General features: G+C 55.8%; 1 protein-coding gene across 4 annotated transcripts; it reads right to left on the bottom strand.

Annotated features, from left to right (window-relative positions):
- Positions 1 to 525: 525 nt before the first annotated feature.
- SLC45A3 (solute carrier family 45 member 3) lies at positions 526 to 19,129 on the bottom strand. Of its 4 annotated transcripts, none has more exons than XM_067729231.1 (5): positions 19,021 to 19,129; positions 7,081 to 7,491; positions 5,480 to 6,265; positions 4,450 to 4,715; positions 526 to 2,303 (listed from the first exon to the last, which is right to left on the bottom strand). In XM_067729231.1, the coding sequence occupies exons 2-5, from the start codon at positions 7,250 to 7,252 to the stop codon at positions 1,866 to 1,868; spliced, it is 1,662 nt and encodes a 553-aa protein (XP_067585332.1). In that variant the 5' UTR covers positions 7,253 to 7,491; positions 19,021 to 19,129; the 3' UTR covers positions 526 to 1,865. The 4 variants fall into 4 exon arrangements, 3 of the variants coding, with proteins under 3 accessions (XP_067585332.1, XP_067585334.1, XP_067585333.1); XM_067729233.1 differs by lacking the exon at positions 19,021 to 19,129 and adding an exon at positions 11,568 to 17,608; XM_067729232.1 differs by lacking the exon at positions 19,021 to 19,129 and adding an exon at positions 8,587 to 11,543.
- Positions 19,130 to 24,717: the final 5,588 nt, after the last annotated feature.

Below are 24,717 nucleotides of genomic sequence, written 5' to 3'. Positions count from 1 at the left end.
ATAAAGCTAGTCCTTGCCTAGGGTGTTAACTATACTGACCACTTGAATTTAAGGGACAGGAAGGCCGGTGAAGTTTGGAGGGATGAGGAAATGGCAAGGCTGAGAAGACTGAACTTGACCTGAGCCTGGCAGGAAGGGTGAAGGAGGTGGGAAAGGGTGGGAACCGAGGCACAGTGGTGTCGAATCCTCACCCATACATGCCAGGGGCTTCCTATTGCTGTGGTTGATAATGGGTGCTTGCTCCATCTCCTTGGCCACACCGCGAGCCATTTGAGAAGGAAAATGCCCCCACTCTCTATACTTCTTACTCTCCCGCCCTCTCCCTCACCCTCAAAGGGACTCCCCAATTCTGGGGAAGCACAGCCACACCCAATCGCCAAAGGACAAAAGAGTGTTGGTCTATGGCTCCACCTGCTGGTGGTGCTGGGAACTGAAGCTGCCAAAAAACGGTCCTGATGAGAAGGAAGCTGAGGATAATTTGAGAGAGATTTGGTCTTTTCTGCTCAGAAAAGACACAAAGACCAATTAAACATATAAGAAGGCTTTAATTTCATCACCATAAACATTATACTCTGATTGCTCACATACAGTATAAAATATTTACTCCACTAAATAAATAAGACATAACATTATTGCAAACGGCACTTAAAGCCCCCGGAGATAAGACCTCCTTAGCCCAGGCAGGGGGTGCTCCTGAGTTTCTGTGCTAGATTCCCCAAGCACAGATATGCCCTGGGGGCTGAGACGGATAAAGGCTCAAGGAGCCACACTCTGTGCTTCTGGTCCCAAAACAGCCCCAAGGAGAGGGCTGTGGAGCCAGTGGGGAAAGGTGGGGTTGGGCAGCTCCTTCATCAGCCCAGTCCTAGAGGGAGCAGAGGGGAGCTGGGGGGGACGGCAGGGCCAAGAGGGGAGGTGAGGCTACGGAGGCTGCTGAGACCTGAAGCCCCACCCTTCACATTTCCCCAGCCCTCCCCGCCTTGGGTAACAGGATTTGGGATATCAGTTGGGGTAAGCAGAGCTTCCAGGCTCAGGGTTAGGCAGTTCTGGGGCCAGACCAATCACTCCAGGAGAAGGAGATTCTAACAATTCTCAGCCCAATAACCAATCGTCTCAGGGGACCTAGTCATTAGGGATCTCATCCTACCCAACCCCTAAACACCTTGATTCCCCTTCTACTTAAATAAATAAGTTAATTATTTAAAAACCTGTGTCCCTGTGATGGCAACACAGGGGCCAACAAGCCAAGTCCTAATAAAATGCAGGGGAGGGGGAACAGGAGAGAGGTGGCGCTGTGGGGCTAGGCAGCTTCCCTTCTCCCCTCGGGACCGCGTCCCCCAATAACTTTCATACTTTCAAATCCTGTAGAGGAGCCGTTTCACATCACAAACTCCCATGCAACAGCGACACTGGGAGAACCTATGGGATAAGAGGCCTTGGTTGTAGGAGACGAGGTGGCTGAGTTTACTCAGCTCCCCAAATCCCTTCTCTGGGTATTTCTCAACCAGGACACTAGCTGTTAACCCTGAGCCTGGGTGATCCCCCGGCAGAGTCCTGCATTCCAGTGCACAGAGTTAATTAAATGCCCTGCCCTTCTTTCCTTGTGGAAGTCCAGACTGAAGCCTGCTGGAGAGCTTCCAGTCAGCCAGCCCTAAAGACTGAGGAGAGGTGGGAGGGAAGAAGCCCCAGTCCCCTACTTGTGCAGCTATACACCTCACTGCCACAGGGCGGCAGCAGAGAGCCACACCACTTTGGCAGCAATAGAAACTGGAAGGCCAGCCCACAGCCCTACCGGGCCAACAGGGGACTGGAATAGGGAGAGCTGGGACCCAGTGAGGCAGGTCCTCCCTCAGTGGGTTGGAAGTACTCTACACAGAGTATTTGGCCAAGTCGCTCTTGTCAAATACCACCTGTGTGACAAAGTAAATGGCAACCAGACCCAGACCTGCAGCCGACACCATATAGGCAGTGACAGACTGGCTGAGCTGAACAATGGAGCCCATAAACAGAGACGGGGCCACCTGGGACAGCAGGAAGGCACTGTCCAGGACGGCAAGGTCCAGGCAGATGCCCCGGCCCGGAACAACCCTGGCCTCCGGTGGCTCGCCCACCACTGCACGCATGGAGACATCGCAGGCAGAGGCCCCGCAGAGTGCAGGTGGAGGAGGGAGCAGGCCGCTGCCTCCAGCACCCGCGTGTCCATTGGGGAAGGGAGATCCGGCCTTAGGGCCCGGCGAGAAGCTGGTCATCAGGCTGTCCTCACTGGTACCACCTCCATCATCTCCGCGGTATTTGGGCAGGAAAACCTGGGGGGAGGGGAACACACAAGGACAGGTATGTACCCAAGCATGGGATCCCCCAACTAGGAGAACAGGCCCTGGCCTTTATCCCAGGGGCTAGAAGAAACCAGGCACGAGGCCTTAATGAAAATCGGGCAGCAGTTCAGAAAACTGAGCAGACCTTGCTTGGTCCGGGTCTAGTGAGGATTCTCCTCAGAAGGCGGGCAGGGGCCAGGAGGGGACATCTGAAACCAGAAGTCTAGGTCTCCTCTAGCCTCTCCTAGAATCAGTAAGTGACAGACAAACTCAGTACTGCAGGTTAGGAAGAGAACAGAACCCCAAGGAAAAGGAAAGACACAGAAGAATGAAGACAGGTGGGCAGAGAGACATGTCAGAGCAGAGGAACAAAGTCCAAAGGTGGGGCCCCAAAGGCCCCAAAGCCCCACACAGATGCTCCTAACCCTCCTCCTTCTGCTCCTACCACCTCACTACTGGGACACCCTTGTCAACCTCCAGAGAGACCAGAGAGAGACGCTCCCTTCCCACTGTGGGTCCCAGGCCCAGGCTATAGTTGCTGCCCTACTGTGAGGTCTGCGGCCCCAGCCTGGGGCAGGGAGGGTCCTCAGACTCAGCCTAGAGGAAGCGAGGAACAGAAAGAGTCGCCCTCTTCCCGACTCCCATGGTCCAGCTGTGCTGAGGCCGAAGCCTTCTTGTTCCTTCTCACTGTCTGCCTTGGATCAGTGTGACCTGCCCCTGCCCTGCCCGCCATGTCCCAGAGCCTCCCTCCTATCTAATGACGAGGCCAGAACTCATCTGACCGCTTTTCCAAGGCCCACTAGTGCCTAACACAGAGCTCTCAGGGTCAGCTGCATGAGCGCTGGGAGCCACAGCAGAGCTCAAGCCTGACACCAGGGAATCCCAAGGCTCGTGGTGCAGCCAGAAGTGGACAAAGCAGACGTAGATGGGGTGCGGGGCCAACCATGCCTGGAACCTCACCTCCTGCTGCCACCCCACAAAAGATCAGTGTGGCTGAAGCTTGGAGAGGCCCCTGGGGACAGACGTGTTCTCAGCCTGAAGGGAAGACCACCAGCTCGGCACGTTCCCTGGCACATGCCCAAGCCTGGCTTCTGGACACCAGCCCAACCAGGGCGGGAGAGCGTGGAGGATGATGAAGGTTCTCAATGCACTGACAGGGGACTCGGGGACCAGCTTCCCCCAAACCAAAGCCCCACCTCCACCCCCAACCCAAAGCCCCACCTCCACCCCCACCCCTGCAGCTACCTATTCGCTTAACCAGCCTCGCAGTTACCCCACCCATGTCCTACAAGGGGCAGACTATGTCTTTCCTACAGTCTAGAAGCCAGGCTGCATCTCTTTTTCCTTGGGACGCCCCAACTTCTTGCCCTCTGGGCAGAGCTCTGCACCCAGGGCTGTAGCTCAGTGAGGCCAATGGAGACAACAAAGGTGACCACACAGCCTGGTCAGGAGGCTTCCCAGAGAAGGGGGCCCCTGGAGGGGCTGGTTAGTGTGGGGCTGAGCAGGAAGGAGGCCCCCCAACTTACACAGTGCCCAGGCGAGCGGTGTCAGGCGCATCAGGCTCAGAGATCCGCCATGGGGGCGGGGGGAGGGGACGAGGCAAAGGAGTGAGGCAGGAAAAGAAAAGAGAGAATTAAACAGAAAAGGAAGACAAACCAAAAGAGGGGAAGGGGCGGTAGGGAGCTTTCCCCATCTCCGAGACCAAAGCAAGGTTTGGGTCACTCACAAGGTCCCCCCCTGAATAAGGGAAGGCGTGGCCCACACCAGACCTTTCCCACTCACTGGCTGCTGAAGCCGGGTGCCCCAGAGGTCATCTGATCCAGCCCCCTGCCTCTGCACAGAACAACTCAGCCCTGACTGAGGCCTTCTGCTAGCCTGATTCTTCAGGATTTCCAGAGAAGGATTTCACATTTCCTGCAATCATCCACTTTAAGTGCTTTATAGTCCTGACACCAGGAAGTCATTCCCAGAATCTAATCTACACCCTCCTTCCGCAGCCCAAGTCTCTGGCCCTGGGGCTACAACAGGCTTCCTCTCTGATCAAAGAATTCCTTCTCCAGCTTCTCTTGCCAGACACCGGTCCTGGGCTGGTCAGCTGCCCCTCCACCCCACTCCACTCAGTGGCCAGGGCGAGTACCTGCTTCTCCCGGTGGTAGAGGGACGCTAGCGTGTACGGCAGGATCTGCAGGGCAGAGAAGGTGAACCCAGTGAGGGCAGCTGAAGCGGTCACCACCACCACGCTGCGGGACAGGCACGTGGCGCCGGCAGCCACGGGGAAAGCCACAACGCTGGCCAGATAGACTGCCCGGGTGCCGAATCGCTGCACCAGCCGGTCCATGACCAGAGAGAAGAGCAGGGAGATAGCACACTGCAGGAACAGCCCCAGGCTGCCCATCCGGACCCCTGGAGTGGGGAGGGGGAAGAGGCCATCAGACAGGGGGTAGGGAAAAAGGACCCAATACCATGAGGGGGGAGGGGTGCTCAGAATCAGGAGCCACAGGCACCTGCTGCCCAAGACCTGCTATTTTCCGGAACTGCTCCCCAGCATCCCCCGCCCTGCCCATAGCAAGGGGGGTGTAAGTTCTTCCACTTATTTTCCGGAACTGCTCCCCAGCATCCCCTGCCCTGCCCATAGCAACGGGGGTGTAAGTTCTTCCACTACCTCAGGGAATGTGGCCAAAGCCACGGGCTAAGGGCAGAGGAAGATGTTCTAAGGGCTGGCTGTGCTCAGCCTATCAGGAGAGGTAGAGGGAACACAAAGACATTTCTGCTCCAAGATAGAATTCCAGACGCCTGAGCTGGAAGGGGCTGGCAAGGCGATTTGGAAAGTCAGTAGGGGAGCAAAGGGCACACTGAAGTTCGGGCCAGGCGAACCCAAGGCCCAGCTTCTGGACCTTAAACAAGCCCAGCCTCGTCCTCCATCAAGTTGGGGCAATGCCTGATCAAACTCCCCGATCAGCCCAAGGCCCCGCTGCGACTGCAGCAAAGCCACTCGCTCCTTGAGCAGCTGCACACGCAGGCTGCACACGGGGCCATCGTCCTGATGGGGAAATCGGGGCCCAAGGCACAGCTTCCAGCCCAGGCACAGGCTGTGGGCATCTCCCTGCACCCGAACATCCACGGGAGGGCAGCTCCCACAACAGGGCCCCGGGCTGCCAAAGCCTTACCTTCATCATAGTGTCTCCGGGCCTCGGTGCCTGGCTCAGCCCTGGGCACACCCTGGTATAGCCCCTCGCCCACAAAGTCTGTGTAAAACAGTGTGAAGGTCATGAATGCCATCCAACTGCACAGCTCGGCCACGAAGAGTCGGCGTAGGGTGCGAGGCATGCGGCAACAGAGCTGGTGCAGCCGGGGAAAGAGGGCGCGCAGGTTCCAGAAAGCCAGGCGGGCGTGGCACGGGCAGCAGTGGGGTGGGACAGACGGGACCGACAGCCCTTCCACGGGCTCGGCTGGGCCCAGCGCTGCCTCCTCAGCCACAAACAGTGTGGCTGCCACGCACGTGAGGAAGATGAGGGCGAGCAGGCCGAAGAGGCACTCTTCCTGGGTGCCCAGGTAGGGGGCCAGGGCACTGGCATCCCAGTCGATGGCAGGCAGAAGGTAGCCCAGGCAGCCCCCCAGGCTGATCATGAAGGCGTAGACGGAGAACGCCTGGCGACAGTGGTCTGGGTCCCGGAAGAGGTCAGAGAGGAGGGCCTCCAGCGGCGTGAAGCACACCTGGCCACAGAAGTCCAGCAGCCCCACGCCCAGGATCAGCAGCGCCAGCTCCAGGGGCCTGGTGTCCGGGCACAGCAGCCCCGCCAGCCGGCCGGCCCTCGGGATGAGGAGGAGGCTCAGCAGGACGCCCAGGGACAGGGCCCAGATGAAGGGCCTCCGGCGACCATAGCGCCCACGCCAGTGGTCGCTGGCCGAGCCTAGGAGCGGGACCGAGACCAGACCCAGCACCGGACCGATGCCTGCAAGGAGGGCAAGTAGTATGAGCTGGAGGCTGGGGCCCAGAAGGGGCAGGGGGAAGGGTACCAACTGCCTCGAGAAGGGTGGAAATGATGATGATATCCCATGGAGGGCCCACTGTGTACGGGGGCTGTGCTGAGTACTTCACAGGACCCCAATTTACTGCTCACAACTAGGATCACTGGTGCCCCAACTGACCGGTGATCGCCGTGCACAGGCACGGTTTCAACGGGCAGTCGGACCCCAGAGCCTGTCATCCTGACAGAGCCCCCTCTTCCTGGGAGTCACATGATGGTGACATTTGCCCTCCGTGGCTTTTACAGAATTCGTCCGCAGTTAGGAGCCCAGCCCCTGCCCTAGCGGCAAGAAAGAGCCCTGGCGGTGGGGGCCGAGGGTGGTCCCGACCCTCCTAATCAGCAGCTAAGCTACCGTCCAGCGGCCTAAGTCACCTGACGGCTTATTAGCTTCCATCATCCTCTCTGTGAAATGGGTAACCTCAAAGCGTTGCTGCAGGAATTAAATGAGACCACAGATAGGAATTACAAAGGGCAGTTTCTCCAGTGTCTCCTGTGGGCCATGCATGGCGTAGGGACCAGAGATACAGAGGTCACCAGGGAACGTCCCTGTACCCTTTTGTTTCTCTCAGACCCCCTCAGCCCAGGGTCACCCCCTCCCCAGCCAGGCTGACCCACCAGGCTCAGGGACAGCAGGCAGCCACCTCTGCCTCCAAGCAGCTCTTTGGGCAGAGGCCCTGTCGCCCTACTTCCCCAGGGGACACATATCTGGAGCAGGAGGGAAGGAGGATGTAGGGACTCACCCAGCACCATGGTCATGAACTTCTCCTCTACCCCCACTTCCAACAGCAGGGGTGGCACGTAGGTGATACCCGCAGCCAGGCACACCTCCAGGCCGAAGGTCAGCAGGTTGACCAGCAGGAGCTGGGCTTTCCGATGCCGCAGCAGGCGGCTCACCCCCAGCCTCTGGACCATGATGCGCCAGGCGGGTAGGGCTCCGGCCTGTTCACACACTCCAGGACTGCTCCATCTCAGCCTTGCTCCAGATGCCCAGGCCTCTCCTCCTTGCTGCCACCGACCGCATAGGACTCAGCCAGAAACCCATTTCTGCAGGCCCTCCGTGCAGGTCTAGCTTCTCAGCCATGCTAACCGCCTGTCTGTCGTCATGGGGTGCCTCGGTGGGGACATAACTCAACACTCAGATCCTAAAAGAGCTGGGACAATCACACACACAGAGATTCCCGTGAATCTGATCTGCAGGATTTGCTCTGAATTCTGAATCTTGTTCACTCCCGGGCTGATGGTGTGGCCCTGCCACCCAGGTGTCACTCCCTACTGGCCAATCAGGAAGTGCATGTTAATACTAGCCTAAGGTTGACATATTCATAAGGTAAATATGATTTTTAAACCTCAGTACACTCCAGAGCCAACTAGATGTCAGTAATTCTCTGTTTTGGAATATCTTTGCAATTGCCCTTGTTTCCTAGTATTGAAGGAAAAAAAAAAAATCAAACCAACTGAATTCCCAGTTCCCGAGGCACTGTTTACCAAGGTGCCCCCTGGAAACCCTCTGCCAGGCCTGGTTTGTTCGCTTTTCTCTCTCTACTTCCCAAAGCTGGGCTGTTCAATTCCCCTTCGTTAAGAGTCACACTTCCTCTTCCATACTACCTGGCCACAAGCCATGCTGCACCATAACTCCACCCCAAGGACGAGGGCAAAGAGGAAGACCAGAGAGGCTGTGGTTCGTCGGGTTGGGTTTTAACCTCTCACTGAAACCACTTAAAAAGCGCTCCCCAGGCTTCCCTGGTGGCGCAGTGGTTGAGAGTCCGCCTGCCGATGCAGGGGACACGGGTTCGTGCCCTGGTCTGGGAAGATCCCACATGCCGCGGAGCGGCTGGGCCTGTGAGCCATGGCCACAGAGCCTGCGCGTCTGGAGCCTGTGCTGCGCAACGGGAGAGGCCACAACAGTGAGAGGCCCACGTACCGCAAAAAAAAAAAAAAAAAAAAGCGCTCCCCGGGAAGAACCTAGGCCTGAAAACCTCTACCTTGAGTTTCTCTCCATGCTCAACGTCCATGGGGAGGACATATTCCCACACGCGCTGCTCAACTGTCAGGGGACAGTGGGACCGGTCCCAGGTTCCAGCCTCACAGGGGCATGAAACCGCACCACCTGGTGGCCACTGCGATGATGTCAGTGACCCCGGGGCAGACTTCCTCTCTCCCCACCTGGCTCCACTCTCAGCAGACGTCCCCACAGCCCTTCCTGCTAGGCCTCCTGTGCAGACACATCCCACCAGGGGAGTACCCACCCTGGGTCCTCCACCCACAGGCAGTGGGCCTCCAGGTCTTGCTTCCTGACTGTGGCACCCACTGCAGTCCGCTGTTTACAAGTGACCACAAAAGAGGGGAAATCAAGTCAGCTATGCAGAGAAGGTATAGAGGGTGGGGCCTAGTCCCCCAACCTGTCATCCATCCCATGGCGGCGTAGACGGGTGGACAGAGCTTCACGCCACTTATGGCTGGAGTCTGGAGTGCCCTCCCCGGCCTCACCGACTCAACCCCATTGACACTGTTGAAGAGCACTGCTCCTGTGCAAGGTTTACTGCCAAGGGCCTGGGCCCACCCGAGAGCCTTCCTGGAGCACCCTCGGCCCTCACTCATGCCCTCTTCCAGTCTCAGAGCTCATGACTTGGTGCTTCAACTTCTTTTATCGTTTCAAATATCACTAAGCCCCGCAGGGACTTTTGTGTTACGAAGCATGTTGTAGGTTGCTCTCTGAGCTGTGCCACAAAGGAAACAGACGGCCATCAATCCTGGGTAAGATGTGTCCGTTCCGTAACTGCCTTCCAGGGCTTTGCAGCCTATAGACCAAGGAAGGGACTTCAGACAAGGCTAGGCAGCCGCCTCCCCCAAGTTCCACCAAGTCTGGGAGGGCCTTGGAGACTCACCTGCCCTGGGTTTTAAAGGGACCAGGTCCTCCCTGAGTAAACAGACTTTATCAGACGCAGCCTCTCCCACAACATGCACCCAAGCCCTGGTTGCTCCCTGTGGTTTAAATAAATTGCAGCTCTCCAGCAAACGTTAATCACCCCACCTGACTTACTCCCTCCTTTAATCCAGCTCCCCACTCCCAGCACCAAGCAGGACCTCCACAGCCCACGAGGGAGAAAGGCAAAATCCTCCTACAGCCCAGCGCCTCCCCCGCCCAGCTGCTTCCCCCTCCCAGCCCCTCTCTCCACCCCCAGAGGTGCTTTACCCAGTGACCAGGGGCTGGGCCAGGTAAGGAATTCCTTGAAAGGAGTTGGGTAGAAAGTGGGCGGGCTCCAGCCCTGCTCTGCACCCCTCTCCTCTTAGGTTGCTGAGCCCGTCCTCCCTCTTTTGGGCACTCTTGCCACCACAGACTTGACTCTTCCCAGCCCAGAAGTGCCCGAGAAAAGTCCAAGCCCATAAGAATACTCTCCCTTCCAAAGTCCCCCCTTTCTCCTCCTTACAGCTTCCCCAGTGCCCCAGCCTCTCCCACTGCATCCCCTCACGTGGAAGAAACTACAGAGGACACCCACAGCACAAGCTCAAGTCACCAGCGGCCCCTCCAGGGCCTTCTTCCCAAGGACACAAACAGAAAAGCCCAGGCCCCAGGTTCCCAGGTTCAGAGGGGAGCAGGAAGCAGTTTGTCACACCCACTGCAATCCACAGCCCCAGGGCACACTTCTTCCCAAAGCTTGAAAGTGACAGATCCCCATTGGGTCCCTCTGTTTCAGGGGCTCCCCCGCCTCCTCAGGAATACAGACGGGGAAACAGGATCCAACCCTCCCCTCCAGCCTCAGAGATGCTTCTGACTCAGATCCTCCTGCCCCACTGCTCCTGGAGCGCCCGGTCCGGCAAACAGAAGCTCAACCAGAAGAGCCAGCCCCTGAGTGCTCACCTGGTGGGGAGGGGGCGGGAAGAGGAGGGAAGTGGAGGTACCTGAAAGGGGGAGTCTGGCCTAACCTTGTGAAAGCAGCCTTCTAAGGAGGACAAGTCCCTCTCAAGGTCCAAATATCTCCCCCCTTTCCTGGGCCCCCTGATAACGGGACAGCAAGAAAGCTGGAGGAAACCCGAGACTTCTGGGAACCTTTAGGGAGCTCTGCTCCAGGCCATCTTCCCTGACCCTTGGGGGAGCAGAGCTCCAGCCCTGGAGACTGAGAGCCGTGGGCACGTTCGGGGAACCTGCATTTTACCTACCCAGCTCCAGACACCGGGAGACTTCGAGTGCACCCCCAGAGCAGGCTGTAGGCTCCACTGCAACTCTCCAGCACCCACCCTAGCATGAGAAGGGGCCTGGGAAATGCTTACCTACAGGATAGATGGCTGAAAGCAGCCTGGAGTGGGAGGCGGAAGAGACAGGAAAGACCTAAGCGCCTGCCCCCATCCCCCCACGCACCAAGGAAATTCCAGCCCGACCCCCAGAGGGGGCAGCTCTCCTAAGGGTTCAAAGGTGGTGAGTGGATGGGACAGAGCCTCCCAGGCTGGAATGCCCCATCCCTGCCCACCCCGCTACCTCAGCAGGGAGCACAGGGAAATGAAACTGAGCAACAGGAACAAACTTGGCCTGAACTTTCTCCAGAATTCAAGAGTGGAGGAGGCAGGAGGAAAGGCACCTCCTGGTAGCTCCTCTGGGAAGGGAGTGTCAGAGGGATATATAAAGAGGCCTTTGAGGGCTTTCAAAGGGGCTCCTGCCACCCCTCGCGGCTGAGGTGGAGCTGGGGGAGCAGATTCCCTCCGCTGAAGGACAGAGGTCAGAGGGAGCCGGGCTGGGGGCAGCCCTGCAGTGGGCCAGTGTCAGGCAGCAATTCTATGGCCTCTTTATGCGGGCCAGCGTCCCCACAGCCGGCCAGGCACATCAAACGGCCGCACCCTGACCCCGCGAGCCGACGACCCTGCGTCCTCCCTCCACGCTCACAAAGACTGTGCTCTTTCTCACGCGGCCACTGGGAAGCCCCTCCCTGCAGAGAGGGAAACTGGGGATGGGGTAGGCCAGCCACGAGGAATAATGACTCAGCTGCAGAAAGGGGTGGGGTCACTCCAGGCCAATCTCCCTAACGCACACCCCAGCCCGGGCCATCTGGCCCAGGCCAGGACTGCAGGTGGGGAGAAGCCCACAGGTAGAGGACGTGAGACTGCACGGGAAGGGGGACCCCTGTTCCTCCACAGCGGGCTGGACCCCAGAATCTCATTCCAAGTTGTGCTCTCCCAGATCCTCTAGGTTGGGGGCACAGAAGAAGTCCTAGGGGACCAGTGCCCTTGGTCTTACCTCGTAAAACCCAGCATATGGCACTCCCAAAATGAGCTCTGCCCTCACGGCAGGTCCACAGGAGTCTTGGGACAGCCCAGAAAGAGCCTGCGCTGGCCAGACAGCAGACTGGAGATGAACATCCTTGTGAGGCAATGAGCTCTCCACCGTGACAGACCCCCTCGTCAGGGATGCTGAGCTGTGGGAATTTCTGCCTGGGCAGCTAGGGAGAGGGGGACACAGGACTAGTCTAAGCACGGCTTCCATGCCTTCCAACACATACTTAGTCTTTGTTTCTCTGAGCTCAAACGCGTACTTCCAAAGAAGCAAGGGTCTGCTCCCCCCAAGCCTACCCTACCGAAGGCAACAGTGATTTGCACGAGGAGCGAAGACCCACAACCTCCCAGTGCTCCCACAGACACCTGAGAACCCCACTCAGAGTGCAACCTCTCCACCCCGACATCAGCGGAGAGGAGGCCCCACCCCCATCCAGACTTGCTCCCTAGCTCCTGCCTCCCCAGGGCCCAGAGGCCAGGGATTTAGAGTCCGCCCTGCGGCGCTGCCTTTTCTTCCCTCGGACTGGAAGGCTTCTGCTTAGCAGCTTGTCAGAGAGAGTGAGGGGCCGGCAGGCCGGGACACAAAGGGGGATTAGGGAGAAACCTCTCGGCCTGCAGAGTAATCCATCAAACTCCCTCCCGGCTGCCAGCACCGGCCCCTTCCCGCTCGATTCCCCTTCCAGCTGCTGCGGGCCCCCACCCCCTCCAGCCCCGCCACACTGGGCAGCAAAGAGAATCCCAGTCCCTGGGGGTGCAGAGGGGGCACCCTGCAGACGCTGGGAAAAGGGCAACGGCTCCCTCCCCCCGCTCACCCCCAATGTATGAAAACCCAACAGGTGGCAGTGGCTTGGAGGGAAGTTGCTTTTGTTGCCCCGTCTGAGAGCCCCAGCACAGCTTCTGAAAGGAAACACATGCCAGAGGAGGTTGGGGGAAGGGGAGGGGAAAGGACAGCGGGCAGTCCCTGGAGCCTGCTCTGATCTCCCCTCCCCTCTCCAGTCCAGCGACAGGAATTCTGGGGCTGGCCTGACCCTCACCTTGGCTGGTCTAGGCGAAGCACCCCTCCCAGAATCACGTGGCCACCCCCTGCGGGTGGTCAAAACAGACACACATCTGACTCCAGGCAACTGTGTCTCCCAATCAGACTTCCTTTCCGCAAACAGCTACGACCCAAGGTCACTCGGGGTCACCTTGACCAAGTGCCCTCCAAACCAAGACAATCCGTATTCTTCAACCTGGAGCTCTCTCCCACCCCCGGTGTCACAGGCCTCTGAGCCCAGACATTCCCGAACCCAGTGCATTCTATAGGGTGACCGAGGCCTGGCATGGGTTCGCGTGCCATCTCCATATGTCACTGTAGCTATGTGACCTTGTTAACTGACCTCCCTAAACCTCAGTTTCCTCATCTGCACTTACTAACAGCAGCTAACACTGAGGTTTACTGCATGCTAGGCCCTCTTCCAAGCGTTTTAATCTTCCAACCGCCTGACGAGGCGGGTACGATGAGTATACCCATTTGACAGGCGAGGCAACTTAGCTTAATACCACCAACTTCCCAGTCGTGTAGTGTGTTTGGAGGAAGTATGTGGAAGTTTCTGGCAACCACTTCTTCAGTTGTCTGGGCTTCCTCAGCCGAGAAACTTGGGAGGGGGTTTCTCATTCCCAACAGGAGCAGCAGAGGTCGGAGGGGGACCAACACTGATCCTCTTCTCAGCTTCCATCCCCCTCACCCACGTGCCTCCCACCTGGGCACCAGTGCCTCTTTCAGCCCCCAAAGGCAAGAGGAATGCCAGGAATGTAAATGCGTCCCCAGGTGCTGGCCCGGCAGGTGAGCAGAGGTCGCTCAGCAGACCTGCCTGGTGCTGGAGGCTGCAAAGGGAAAGGAAAGGTGGGATAAACAACCCCAGTGAGGAGACAGGGTGGTTCCCAGCCACAGGGAAAATAGTCACGGCGGCTGACACCCGCTAACCGTCCAGGAGGCGTCTGCATGTACCTGCCAAACCTTCTCTAATTCATACCATTTGTACAATCCTACAAATTATTGAATATTCCTATTTCACAAGGATGAAAATGGAGTCTCAGAAATTCATTAACACACCCAACGTTGCACAGGTAAAAAGGGCTGAATGGAAAATTCAAACCATTCGAAAATTCTAGAAAGTGCACTGAAGTAGGAGCCTGGACAGTGTAGTCCAGTTTCAGCAACTCTTATAACTGTGTAGCCTAGAATAAGCCACTCTACCTCTCTGGGACTCAGCTCCTGCACCTGTAAAATGAGAGCTAGTCTAGATGCTGTCAGGTTCTTTACAACCGTGCAGCTTTGTGACCTCACACCCACGCCCCCAGCCCCAGGCAGGGCGCTCACCAGGGACAGGTGCCCACTGAGTGCTCACTGACAAGGCCACATGGCACTGGTGGGGAGGGGGCGCGGTTATAGCCTTCCACCAATGAGAGCCAAGGAGAACCAGGTAGAGAAGGGCTCCCCAGCTGCACTTACCCCATCCTTTACCTGCCTACACATTGCTCCAGTACAACAGAGTGCCAAGGGTCAGCGGTCACCTGAAACTGATCCGAGTAACCAAGACATCTGGGGGCAGAATTGCCCTCTTCCCTACTCCTTCCCAGAGCTGGACTCTGTTCCTGGCAGAAATCAGTAACTAAATTCTTTCTCTACTTGGGCCACAATAAACACTCTCCTACAAGGTGGGGGTATGGTACCAAGAAATCCCTTGGCCCAGGGTGGGGGCAGAGGAACGCAGGAGAAGAATGGGGAGCTTGGCACGTTCAGGCCACTGGGAAGTTCCCCCCGCCCCTTGCTCCCTATAGCTCCTGCAAAGTGAAACCTGAACAGCCTCCCTCCTAGTGAACTTGAACTTTGCCAGTCAGCGAGACCAGGCAGCTCTCCCCAGCCATGCACATCCTTGTCCCCTCCCTGCTGCCTGGCCTCCCTTAGAAGGTGACGGATACAGGAAGGAGGCCAGGCTCTCTCAGCGCTGCTATCCTAAGGTTTGTGACCAGCCCCATTTATCATCAGAGGGCTCTGGGCCGGACTCAGTCCTAGGGATGTGTTCTCCAAAACAGTCCACTCAGTGGTGAGCAGGGCATGAGGGGCCTCCAAAAAAGATGTGGTTTTTTGTCGTTGTTAAAGAGCCCTACTTTGCCCACCCTTGAAGAGAGTGTACCTCAGTGCATTACAATCTCACCTTCCCCAGAGAATTGTCAAAGAGACTAAAGCCTACCAACCCACCGCTACTGAGCTCCGGGCGTGTGCAAGCCCGCTGTGAAGGGGCTGGGGATTCAGAAACAACAGACTTCAGCGCCTTCAGAAGAAGGGCCGAGGTGCAGCCAGAGCACCATGAGGTGGCGCAGGGGCTGAGACCCAAGTCCTTACAGTGGGACATCTTCAGTGCCTCCAGAGCTTCCTAGAGGAGGCTGAGCCGTGAGAGACCAGTAGGTAGGAACTATGCAAAGGGTAGATGTCTGCAAAACACAGCTGCTGGAGCCTGGGATTTCTATATGCACCCACCTCTCCTTTTAGCCCCTCCCCAGTCAGGGGTGGTGCAAGGAATACCAGACCCCAAATCATGAGACATGGGCCCAAGACGGGGCTATTCATCAGCACTGGGCCTATTTTTGCTTTCAAAGTACTCATCAGTTCCAGTGACCTCCCCTGGACCTCCTCTCCCTTTCACCTGAACCCTGTCCAGCTCAAGTCCTCCACCTCCTCCAGGGCTGCCTGGACCTCGAGCTGTCAAGGAGTCCTTTCTCCCAAACCTTGACTAGTCTTCAACCTCCTTCTTGCTGGCTCATCCCAGCTTCCCAGAGACAGTGATCTCCAGAATTAACAATGAAGGGGAAAGGAACAAACTTGTACTGAGCACCTGGTCTATGCAGGCTCCTTGCTAAATATGGCGATCTCATTTAATCCTCACCATGACTTTGCAAGGTGAATATTATCATCTACATTTTACAGACACAGAAACCAAGGCCAACAGGTGAGGTATAGGCCTGTCTCCAACATCGGACACAAGAAGCCCCACAAGTCGTTCAGGGTCAGTGACAAAACTGTGGACTTCTTCCCATGGAGGAGGAAACACAGACCACGTAGCAGAAAAAGGGATTAAACAGGAAGTTCTGGCCAGACATCAGGACCATCCCGTGATGGCTCTGTCACCAGCCCCTGCCCCCAAGCAGGGACACTTAATACACTGGACAAAGCTCCACACTCCAGCTCTATTTGCTAGGAGTCAAGTGGCATCAGCGTTCAAGACACTGGGCCTGGTACCAACTGGTCCAGCCTCCACCCTTGCTATCCAACAAACAGGGCCACTGACTGTTCACAGAAAGCCAGGCTGGGTTTTTCTTCTTGACACCAGAAAGCAGTGTCAAGATACTGTATCCCAAGCGTTGTGGGGGGGTGGGGAGGACAGAGCAGAACACTCCCTCCCTCTCATACAACTTCTCCAAAAATCAGAACAAATAACCTTTTCTGCATAGAAGGCACTCAGCCTTGCAGGATATATATTCACCTCCATCACTTCACGGCACTTTCTTCCGTCTTGAGGGAACAGGCAGGGCAGGGCTTTCTGGACTGATTAAAAAACAAACCACACACAGTATTGACAGGGGAGAGACCAGGACATCAAGTCCTGGTGTGTTCTTTGCACCAGACCACAAGTTCAACTGCAAATGTGTCATTCACAGTTTATGTACAGTTGTATATGGTATCATTCCCTTGCTAAGAAACTTTGGTTCCTGAGTGTAAGCCACAATGATTGCCTCCATTGTTACCGAATGACAGCAGCTGACATTTATCAAGCTCTTTTTACTTGCAGCTGCTGGGCTCAGAGCTTTAATCAGCTCGTTGAAGCCTCACAATACTGCCAGGCAGGTACTGTTATCCTCATTTTACAGAGGAGGAAGTTGAAGCACAGAGAGGTGAAGTAACTTGTGCAAGAGGAAATGGGATTCAGACCCAGGCATCTGAGTGCTAGAGGCCAGTCTCAATGAGTCATACCTACTCCCCGAAGTCCAGGAGGCCTTGGTCCCAAAGAAACAAAGGTCTACAGGAGAACCCAAGAACAGATGCCCAGGCTGTGCTGCTGTCCACTGGGTCACAGGTGTAGATATAGTAGATATAGTTAATACCAGCTAATATTTACTGAGCGCTTGTTACCTATCAGGCACACAGTCAAGTGCTCTATATGTACGGTTTAATAAAGCTATAGTGTTTCTTTTACGTTTTAGATTATATAGAATTATATATTTACATATACATTTGTTCTATTTATTATTTAATAAGTAACAAAGCTACAGAGTAGATATTATCATTATTACTATCAACCCCATTTTGCAGCCAGGGATACTGAGACTTAAGAGAGGTTAAGTAACGTGCCCTTTGTCCCACAGCCAGTTTGGAGCAGCCAGGATACAAACACCTGACAGTCTGGGTTGTTATCCATAATGCTGTGTTATCAGGCTCCAATGGTCCAGATGATAGAGCTTAATTTCACTTTTGGAGTCCTGAGACGATCCCTGCCTCTCTGACTCCAGAGCCCTACCCAGGCTGAGAGAGGGGAATCCATGCCATCCTCCCACCACCCAGTGGCCTGGAGGTACCTCACTGGGCCACCAAGGATCACTGTCCAGCTCCTCCTTCGGGACACCTCAGAGCCAGGAGGAACAGGCGAGTTCACTATACACCCCGTGAGTACGAAGGAAAACTCCCCCCACCCCGCCCCAGTCACATCTCCACTAAGGTGGGGCCTGAATGTCCACAGCTGTACGTTCACCCACAACTGTATCTGTACCTTCAGATTCATCCTGCTGACTCGAGCTCCATTTTTCTGAGCACTTTTAGAACAACAGAGTCCCAGCTCCAGACAAGCTTGTGGGGAGGAGATAAGGGAGGAATGAGAGGATGAGACCCATCCAACAAAAAGGACTGTGACCTCAAATAACTTTGTATTCACACCCTAGAAGTTGCTCTGTAGGGAAGCCTGAGGAAATCGTCAGCCTACGCTTCCTGGCCCTGCCCTCCCCACCCCCATATGCCAGCCTGTTCCCCAGGCCTTGGGCAGGTGAGTCCAACACCAAGGCTGTCCTGCTCTGAAGTGCTACGTGCATCATGAAAGGCAGCCAGAAGCCCCCAGGGCCTCACCCCAACCCCTGAGCAACGCCTTCAGGAGCCCAGCAAGGGTCACTCTAGGCCCCGGTCCACTGGCTGTGCCCGGCTGCAGACTCCAGGGCAGCAAGACAGCAGCTGGGCTATTCTTAGTCCCTGCTCCACTGGGATCGGGTCCGTGTAACAGCTGAAGGGCAAGTCCTCAGCAGGTACCCACCATGCCAAACCCCTCCCTACCCTCCACTCTGGCCCCTTGGGAAAAAAGAAAGGGGAAGGTGTGGCCCTGGGGAGCGGGGGAAAGCTGAGCAGGTCAAGGGTGTCTGTCAGGAAGAGGAAACTGATTCAGAGGTCAAGGGCAAGATCAACTGACAGGGCTGCAGCGCCTGGGGAGAACAGGAGACTACAGGAAGGACTGACCCTCACTCAGGAGCAACCCTGTGGGTCCCTGGGGCCCTCTCCAGCAGGCCTGCCATGCGTAAGCCCAGAGCCCTGAGAAGCTGTAGTGGGTGCCCAGATATCACCTCATCACACCTGTCTGCTGATCTCAGGATTCTCACCATCCCTACCTGAGCCCGGGAGGCAAGGATAAAGACACCCTCTCTTTTTCCTCCTCCCATGAGGAATAACCGAGGCGCAGGACGGGGCACACACTCCAGCCCAACTCTCTGCCCAGAGCCAAGCCCCAAGACTAACGTCCGAAAGGGCTCAGCCACCTTTCCCTCCTTAATAACCCCTCACTCCTCCCCAAGCAAGTTGGCCCGCGCCCGAGCACCCCGCGTCGTCCCGACCGCCGACCCCTTTCCCGGCTCCCAGGTCCCGGACTGTGCGCGCCACGGTGACTCATCCTGCCCCTTTCCGGTGAAGCCGAGACAAGGGAAGAAAATAAATGCAACTTTCCAAAGAAAACTCTGACGCGGGAGGCGGCAACAGGAGCGAGCGGCCGCTGTGCCCGCCGTGTGCCCGGCCCGGGGCTCCGGGGAGGCGCCTCTCCCCGCCCACCCCGCTGCCCGGCCCGGGACGCGGAGGACCCGGCGCCTCCAGCCCGGCCCGCCTCCGCGGAGACCCGAGCACCCCGCAGCCGGCCCGGTGCAGGAAGAGGGGGCGCGCCTGGGCGCCCGCAGCCGCGTCAGCTCCCCTGGGACTCACGGGGCTGGACGCGCGGGTCCGGGACAGCCACGGCGCGGCCCCCTCCCGCGGGGCGCAAAACACGCGACACCACGGAGCTCGGCCGCGCAGCGCCCCTCCCCTTCCCGCGCCGGGACCCCCTCCCCGCGGAGAAGGGCGGGCGCGCCCCTACCTGGCCGAGGCGCGCGGCTGTCACCCGGGGCCCGCGCGTGCGAGCTCGTCCCCCCCCGCCTCCCCCCACGCGCGCCAGCGGGCGGCTTTTAACTCTCCAGGTTACTCCGCGGGGGGAGAGAGCATGCGCGCTGGGGCGGCCAGGAGGGGGCGGGGCGAGGCGGGACGGAGGTGGGGGTGCTGGGAGGGGGTATGGAGGGGTGGGGCTGGTACCCAAGGGAAGAAAGCGGGAGGTCTCCAAGCTGTCTTTGTAGCTGCGACCGCGACGGGCAGCCTCCGCGTGGCTCCCAGACTGCCCTATCATTACCTAGGGCAGTGCGCCGCCCCCTCGCCACCAAAACATTTAGGTGAAAGCTGCCCGGCTCCGCGGGGCGCCTCTCCTCCCCTGAGCCAGTCTGCGACCATTACCCCCACGCGCTATTCCGGCCATCCCCCTGTCCCCGGTCCGAGCAGCACCCCACCCATCCAGGACCAGCCTTGAAAGGAGATGTCACATTCTCCCGGAGTTACCCTTCCTACTGTTTGCTGTTCTCTGAGGCATAAAGAGCTTCCTGATAGCTAACTCAGCCCTTCTTCCTGAAGTTAAAAGCCAAATTTCAATTTTTTTTTCCTTAAGGGTGTGTATGGGGAAAGGAGGTGATACACTGACAGTAAAATGTTCCCTTTGTCAGCTGTTGAGCAAGGTCCCAAAAGATACCTGTTTCCAGAATGCCTTGACAAGAGTGAACAATGCAAGTGGGAGATCACTGGGGGCCCAGGCTGGCCTTGGGGTGGGAGGCCCAGCTGTGTCTTTCTTCCTCCGTGGAGTTTTATTAGCGTGGAGAGAACTCCAATTTTTGTGCATCGTTGACTTGAATGCTACAAAAATCGGAGGAAGATGGCTTTGAAGGGGAGGACCTCGTTGACTGGAGCCATGGACTGCGCACTGGGGCACTGAGCTCCAGTGCTGGCCCTGCCACCAACCGGCTGTGATGTTGGGCAAGTCCCTCCCATATTCTGAACCTTGGTAAGAAGGACTTGGCCAGAGGGTCTCTAAGGGCACCTCCAACTGGAGGCAGAGAAGAATGGGAAATCTACAAAGGAGGGGGGAATAGTGGAGCCCTGGTGGCCGTGGGGAAGAGAGAGTGGGTGCAGGAGAGAGCAGAGGGAGAAAAACCAAGAATCTACCTTCTGGGTCACTGAATAAGTTTAACTTGAGAACGGTCTCAGCATTGCGTCTTTGGGCACACTCGCCCCCCCCACCTGCCAGCAGGTGACCCTCCAGTGCCCCAGTGGCTTTCCAAAGCCTTTGGCACACCCATTTGTGGACAGCAGAGAGACTTGGGTGGAGTCCTGGGTCCCTGAGCTGGTGTCTCCTTTGCCCCAGGAAAGGGGGCAGGAGTCAGAGGGAATTCCAGGTCAGCTGGAAAATTACTGAGCCAGGAGAGAGTGGATGGTGGTATTTTCCAGGCTTGGGGAAGGAGCACTGGGGGAGCAGGCGGGAGTTGTCCCACCTCAGAGGAATAGGAACCCTCCCTCCCACACGAGGAAAGGGGAGCAGGGCTTGGGAGAGTGAGCACACAGCCTACTGTGAGATACTGGACTCCACCCAGCGGGTCTGGCCACCTGAATAAGAAGTGCCAGGGCTCAGCCACCTTTCCCTCCTTAATAACTCCTCACTCCTCCCCAAGAAAGTTGGCCTGCGCCCGAGAACCCCGCGTCGTCCTGGCCGGCCACCGACCCCTTTCCTGGCTCACCCCTCCCTAATGCAGGTGACCCTTCTTTACCAAGCCAGTTGGATGTAGTCTCCAGGCCCCACCCAGCACAGGGTGCTGTAGGGGCTTCTGCTGGGAAGATGCTCCCTCCCCTTTTTCTGCTGGTGTAGCCTCATGTAATAATAGTTAACTTTTACTGATTGTGCCAGGCACTGTTCTAAATGCATCTCATGTATTAACTCATTCAATCCTTGTGACAACTCAAGAGATGGGTACCATTTTCAGATAAAGAAACTGAAGCAATCCCTCAGTCCAGTTACTACGACTACCACCACTACTGCTACTACTAATACAGACACACACACACTCACACACACAGAGTCTCTGGGCCCCAGAAACAAGGCAGAGGCAGCAATCCCTCATCTATCCTGACCAGTGACTTCCAAGCCTTAATGAGAGTCCTAACACCCAAACTACTCCCCACAATGCTGGGTCGTTCTGGATTAGTAACAGCTTCTCTGGGTTTCAGTTCCCCACTAAGTCAGCTGTAGGAAAACCACCACGTCCCTTTCCCTTCATCCCCGCTCCCTCCCCCCACCACACAACGCACACCCTACTCCCTAGCCACTTCCCATTTATAGGAAATGGGGGATGACGTGAGGAGCAAGGGCATCCTTGGGGAACTGCTAATAGTCTGGCTGGATATTGGAGAAACCAAAGATGCCGGCAAAAATGCATTAGCAGCTTCTGCTCCAACCCCCACCCATAGCCCCTTCCCATTATCCTTGGGCTCAGAGCGAGCATCGTCCTCTTTCTACCGAGATAAGATACCCATCTGGGGCTGGGTAGCCTGGAAAAAGCCTGAGAAGCCATGAAGAACCTGGAGTTCCCTTGATGTTTCCTCCTCCTCTTGCTATCTCTACCACCCAAAGGTGGTGGTCCCCTTTGAGAGGGTTCTTTGCTTCTTCCCCTGCCTGTCTCAGGATGAGGGGTCAACAGTCTCTTTAGGCATAAAGGCCATCAACAGGCCCAAATCCTCACCGTGGACTTAGAAGGGGGGAGGATCGGTCCCCTGGACACAGGAATTCCATTTCTGGGATTTCTCTTATGGCAAAATAACCAGAGATACGTATATCAGAAGTATGTACAAGATGTTCATCTCATCATTCTTTTTTTTTTAAATAAAATTTATTTATTTATTTTTGGCTGCACTGGGTCTTCGTTGCTGCATGCGGGCTTTCTCTAGTTGCGGCAAGTGGGGGCCACCCCTCCATTGTGGTGTGCGGGCTTCTCATTGCGGTGGCTTCTCTTGTTGCAGAGCACAGGCTCTAGGTGTGCAGGCTTCAGTAGTTGTGGCACATGGTCTCAGTAGTTGTGACTTGCAGGCTCTAGAGCGCAGGCTCAGTAGTTGTGGTGCATGGGCCTAGTTGCTCTGCGGCATGGGGGATCTTCCCGGACCAGGGCTCGAACCCATGTCCCCTGCATTGGCAGGCGGATTCTTAACCACTGCACCACCAGGGAATCTCTCATCATTCTTTATAAGAGTGAAAAATTAGAAACAATTTAAATGTGGAATAATAAGCCATTGGCTAAGCAAATTACGGCAAATCCATGTAATGGAATATTATGCTGCCATTAAAAATGGTAATGACTGTAGAGAATGGACTTGAGGACACGGGGAGGGGGAAGGGTAAGCTGGGATGAAGTGAGAGAGTGGCATGGACTTATATATACTACCAAATGTAAAATAGATAGCTAGTGGGAAGCAGCAGCATAGCACAGGGAGATCTGCTCGGTGCTTGGTGACCACCTAGAGAGTTGGGATAGGGAGGATGTGAGGGAGATGCAAGAGGGAGGAGATATGGGGACATACGTATATGTATAGCTGATTCACTTTGTTATAAAGCAGAAACTAACACACCATTGTAGAGCAATTATACTCCAATAAGTATGTTTTAAAAAAATGGTAATGACATAGAAGAATTTTAACTGAATGGGGAAATGCTTATGGTATATTACCAACAAAAATAGCTGGGTACAAAATAGTGCACATAGTGGGATACACATTTTAAAAATTAGTTATAGGGCTTCCCTGGTGGCGCAGTGGTTGAGAGTCCGCCTGCCGATGCAGGGGACACGGGTTCATGCCCCGGTCCGGGAAGATCCCACGTGCCGCGGAGCGGCTGGACCCGTGAGCCATGGCCGCTGAGCCTGCGCGTCCGGAGCCTGTGCTCCGCAACGGGAGAGGCCACAACAGTGAGAGGCCCGCGTACCGCAAAAAAAAAAAAAAAAAAAAAAAATTAGTTTTATACTAATGCAATGTGATATTCTGGATTGGATCTTGGGACAGAAAAGGGACATAAGTGGAAAAACTGGTGGAATCCGAATAAAATCTGCAGTTTAGTGAATGGTACTCCACCAGTATTAATTCTCAGTTTCGATTATTGTACTATGATGTTAACATCAGGGAAAACTTGTTGAAGGGTATATGGGAACTCTATTGTCTTTGCAACTTTTCTGTAAATCTAAAATTATTACAAACTAAAGAGTTTTAAAATTAGGTGTATATCTATAGAAAAGAAATGATTTTAAAAAGACACATAACCAAAAGCTGAATACTGGTTTTCAATGAACAGAACGGATGATTTTGAGGGGAGGAGGCACTAGGGAAATTTTTCTGTATCTCCAAATCTATGTGGATCATAAATTGCTTTCGTAAACAGAAAAAAAAGAATCAATAAATATTAGTTTTTAAAGGAAAAAATAAAACGAAGGAGGAAGAAAGAGGAATGAGAAATCACCCCTGGGCTGCTCCCCAGTGTGGACTCTTGCACCTCATTTCTGTTCAGAGGGTTAGGGGTTGGGGAGATCAGGGACCAGAGAAGGAAAACCACCCCCAGGGCCTCCTTAACTGAGACGTTTAGAACGGATTGGGTGAAGAAATAAGATGAAGCAGCTTGAGAAGGGTGGAGGGGGTCTACCCTCGTACTTGGACGGTATTTCCACCATCACCAGCACTCCGTGGGCACAGTGAGGAGGATATTGAAACCACTGAAAGAACTGGACAGCTGCATCTTCCCTCTCAAACCTCAAGCTTGGGAATGACCATGGCCTCTAGGTCCTGAGGTCCTCCGTACTCCCCCCTGACTATCACTGCTACAAGGCAGAGCCTTAAAATTGCTGGCGAATGAGGTCCCCCACCTCGCAGCTGGGGACAGTCCAATCTGAGTGGTACCCCACGCAGGGAAGTTTTTAAAACAACAACAAACACCTTCAAGGGTACTTTCTTCAGGAAACTTCCTTCTGACCGTGAAAAAACAGAAATTCTTTTACGAAGAGAACTTTCCTCTGGATTTAAACCTCCTTCTGAGTCCTCCCCGTGCCCCACCCAGGTCCATGGGGAACTGGGGGAGAGACCAAAATTACCTCCAAAGCAGAGAAATCCAGCTGAGTGGGGAGCAGAGGGAGGGAAATGCTGAGCCTGTTCTTCCATGGAAAGGTGTTGGCTTTTCCAGGCAACAGCAAAGTCACTGTCAAAAGGGAACGGCTTCAGGGCTTCCCTGGTGGCGCAGTGGTTGAGAGTCCGCCTGCCGATGCAGGGGACACGGGTTCGTGCCCCGGTCCGGGAAGATCCCTCGTGCCGCGGAGCGGCTGGGCCCATGAGCCATGGCCGCTGAGCCTGCCCGTCCGGAGCCTGTGCTCCGCAACGCGAGAGAGACCCGCGTACTGCAAAAAAAAAAAAAAAGGGAATGGCTTCAGAGGGCCAGCCAGCCTAGACCAGCGGAGAGAGTCACGGGGAGTCAGATCATAGGTGAGTTCACAAAGGGGCAGGACCCAAGCCGCTTTCAACAGATTAAGCGTGGCGGGGACATTTGCAGGGCTCTCAGGCACCAGGTAAGGCGTGAGCCTGGATGAACACAATAGCCCTTTCCAGCTCTAAGAACCAATGAAACCCGTCCCACTTTCCTCTCAACTGAGTCCTTTAGCCTCTTAGATTTTCCTGG

Source organism: Pseudorca crassidens, chromosome 2 (genome assembly GCF_039906515.1).
Source record: "Pseudorca crassidens isolate mPseCra1 chromosome 2, mPseCra1.hap1, whole genome shotgun sequence".
Classification (NCBI taxonomy): domain Eukaryota; kingdom Metazoa; phylum Chordata; class Mammalia; order Artiodactyla; family Delphinidae; genus Pseudorca; species Pseudorca crassidens.
Note: the sequence above shows the minus strand (reverse complement) of the source record. Positions and strands in the feature narration are given on the sequence as shown.

Coding starts and splice junctions, on each gene's coding strand:
- SLC45A3 (XM_067729231.1), bottom strand. CDS start 7,252: ATGGTCCAGAGGCTGGGGGTGAGCCGCCTGCTGCGGCATCGGAAAGCC. Junction 4,716..5,479: donor CCGGAGACACTATGATGAAG/GTAAGGCTTTGG, acceptor TCCCCACTCCAG/GGGTCCGGATGGGCAGCCTG. Junction 2,304..4,449: donor TCTACCACCGGGAGAAGCAG/GTACTCGCCCTG, acceptor CCCTCCCCCCAG/GTTTTCCTGCCCAAATACCG.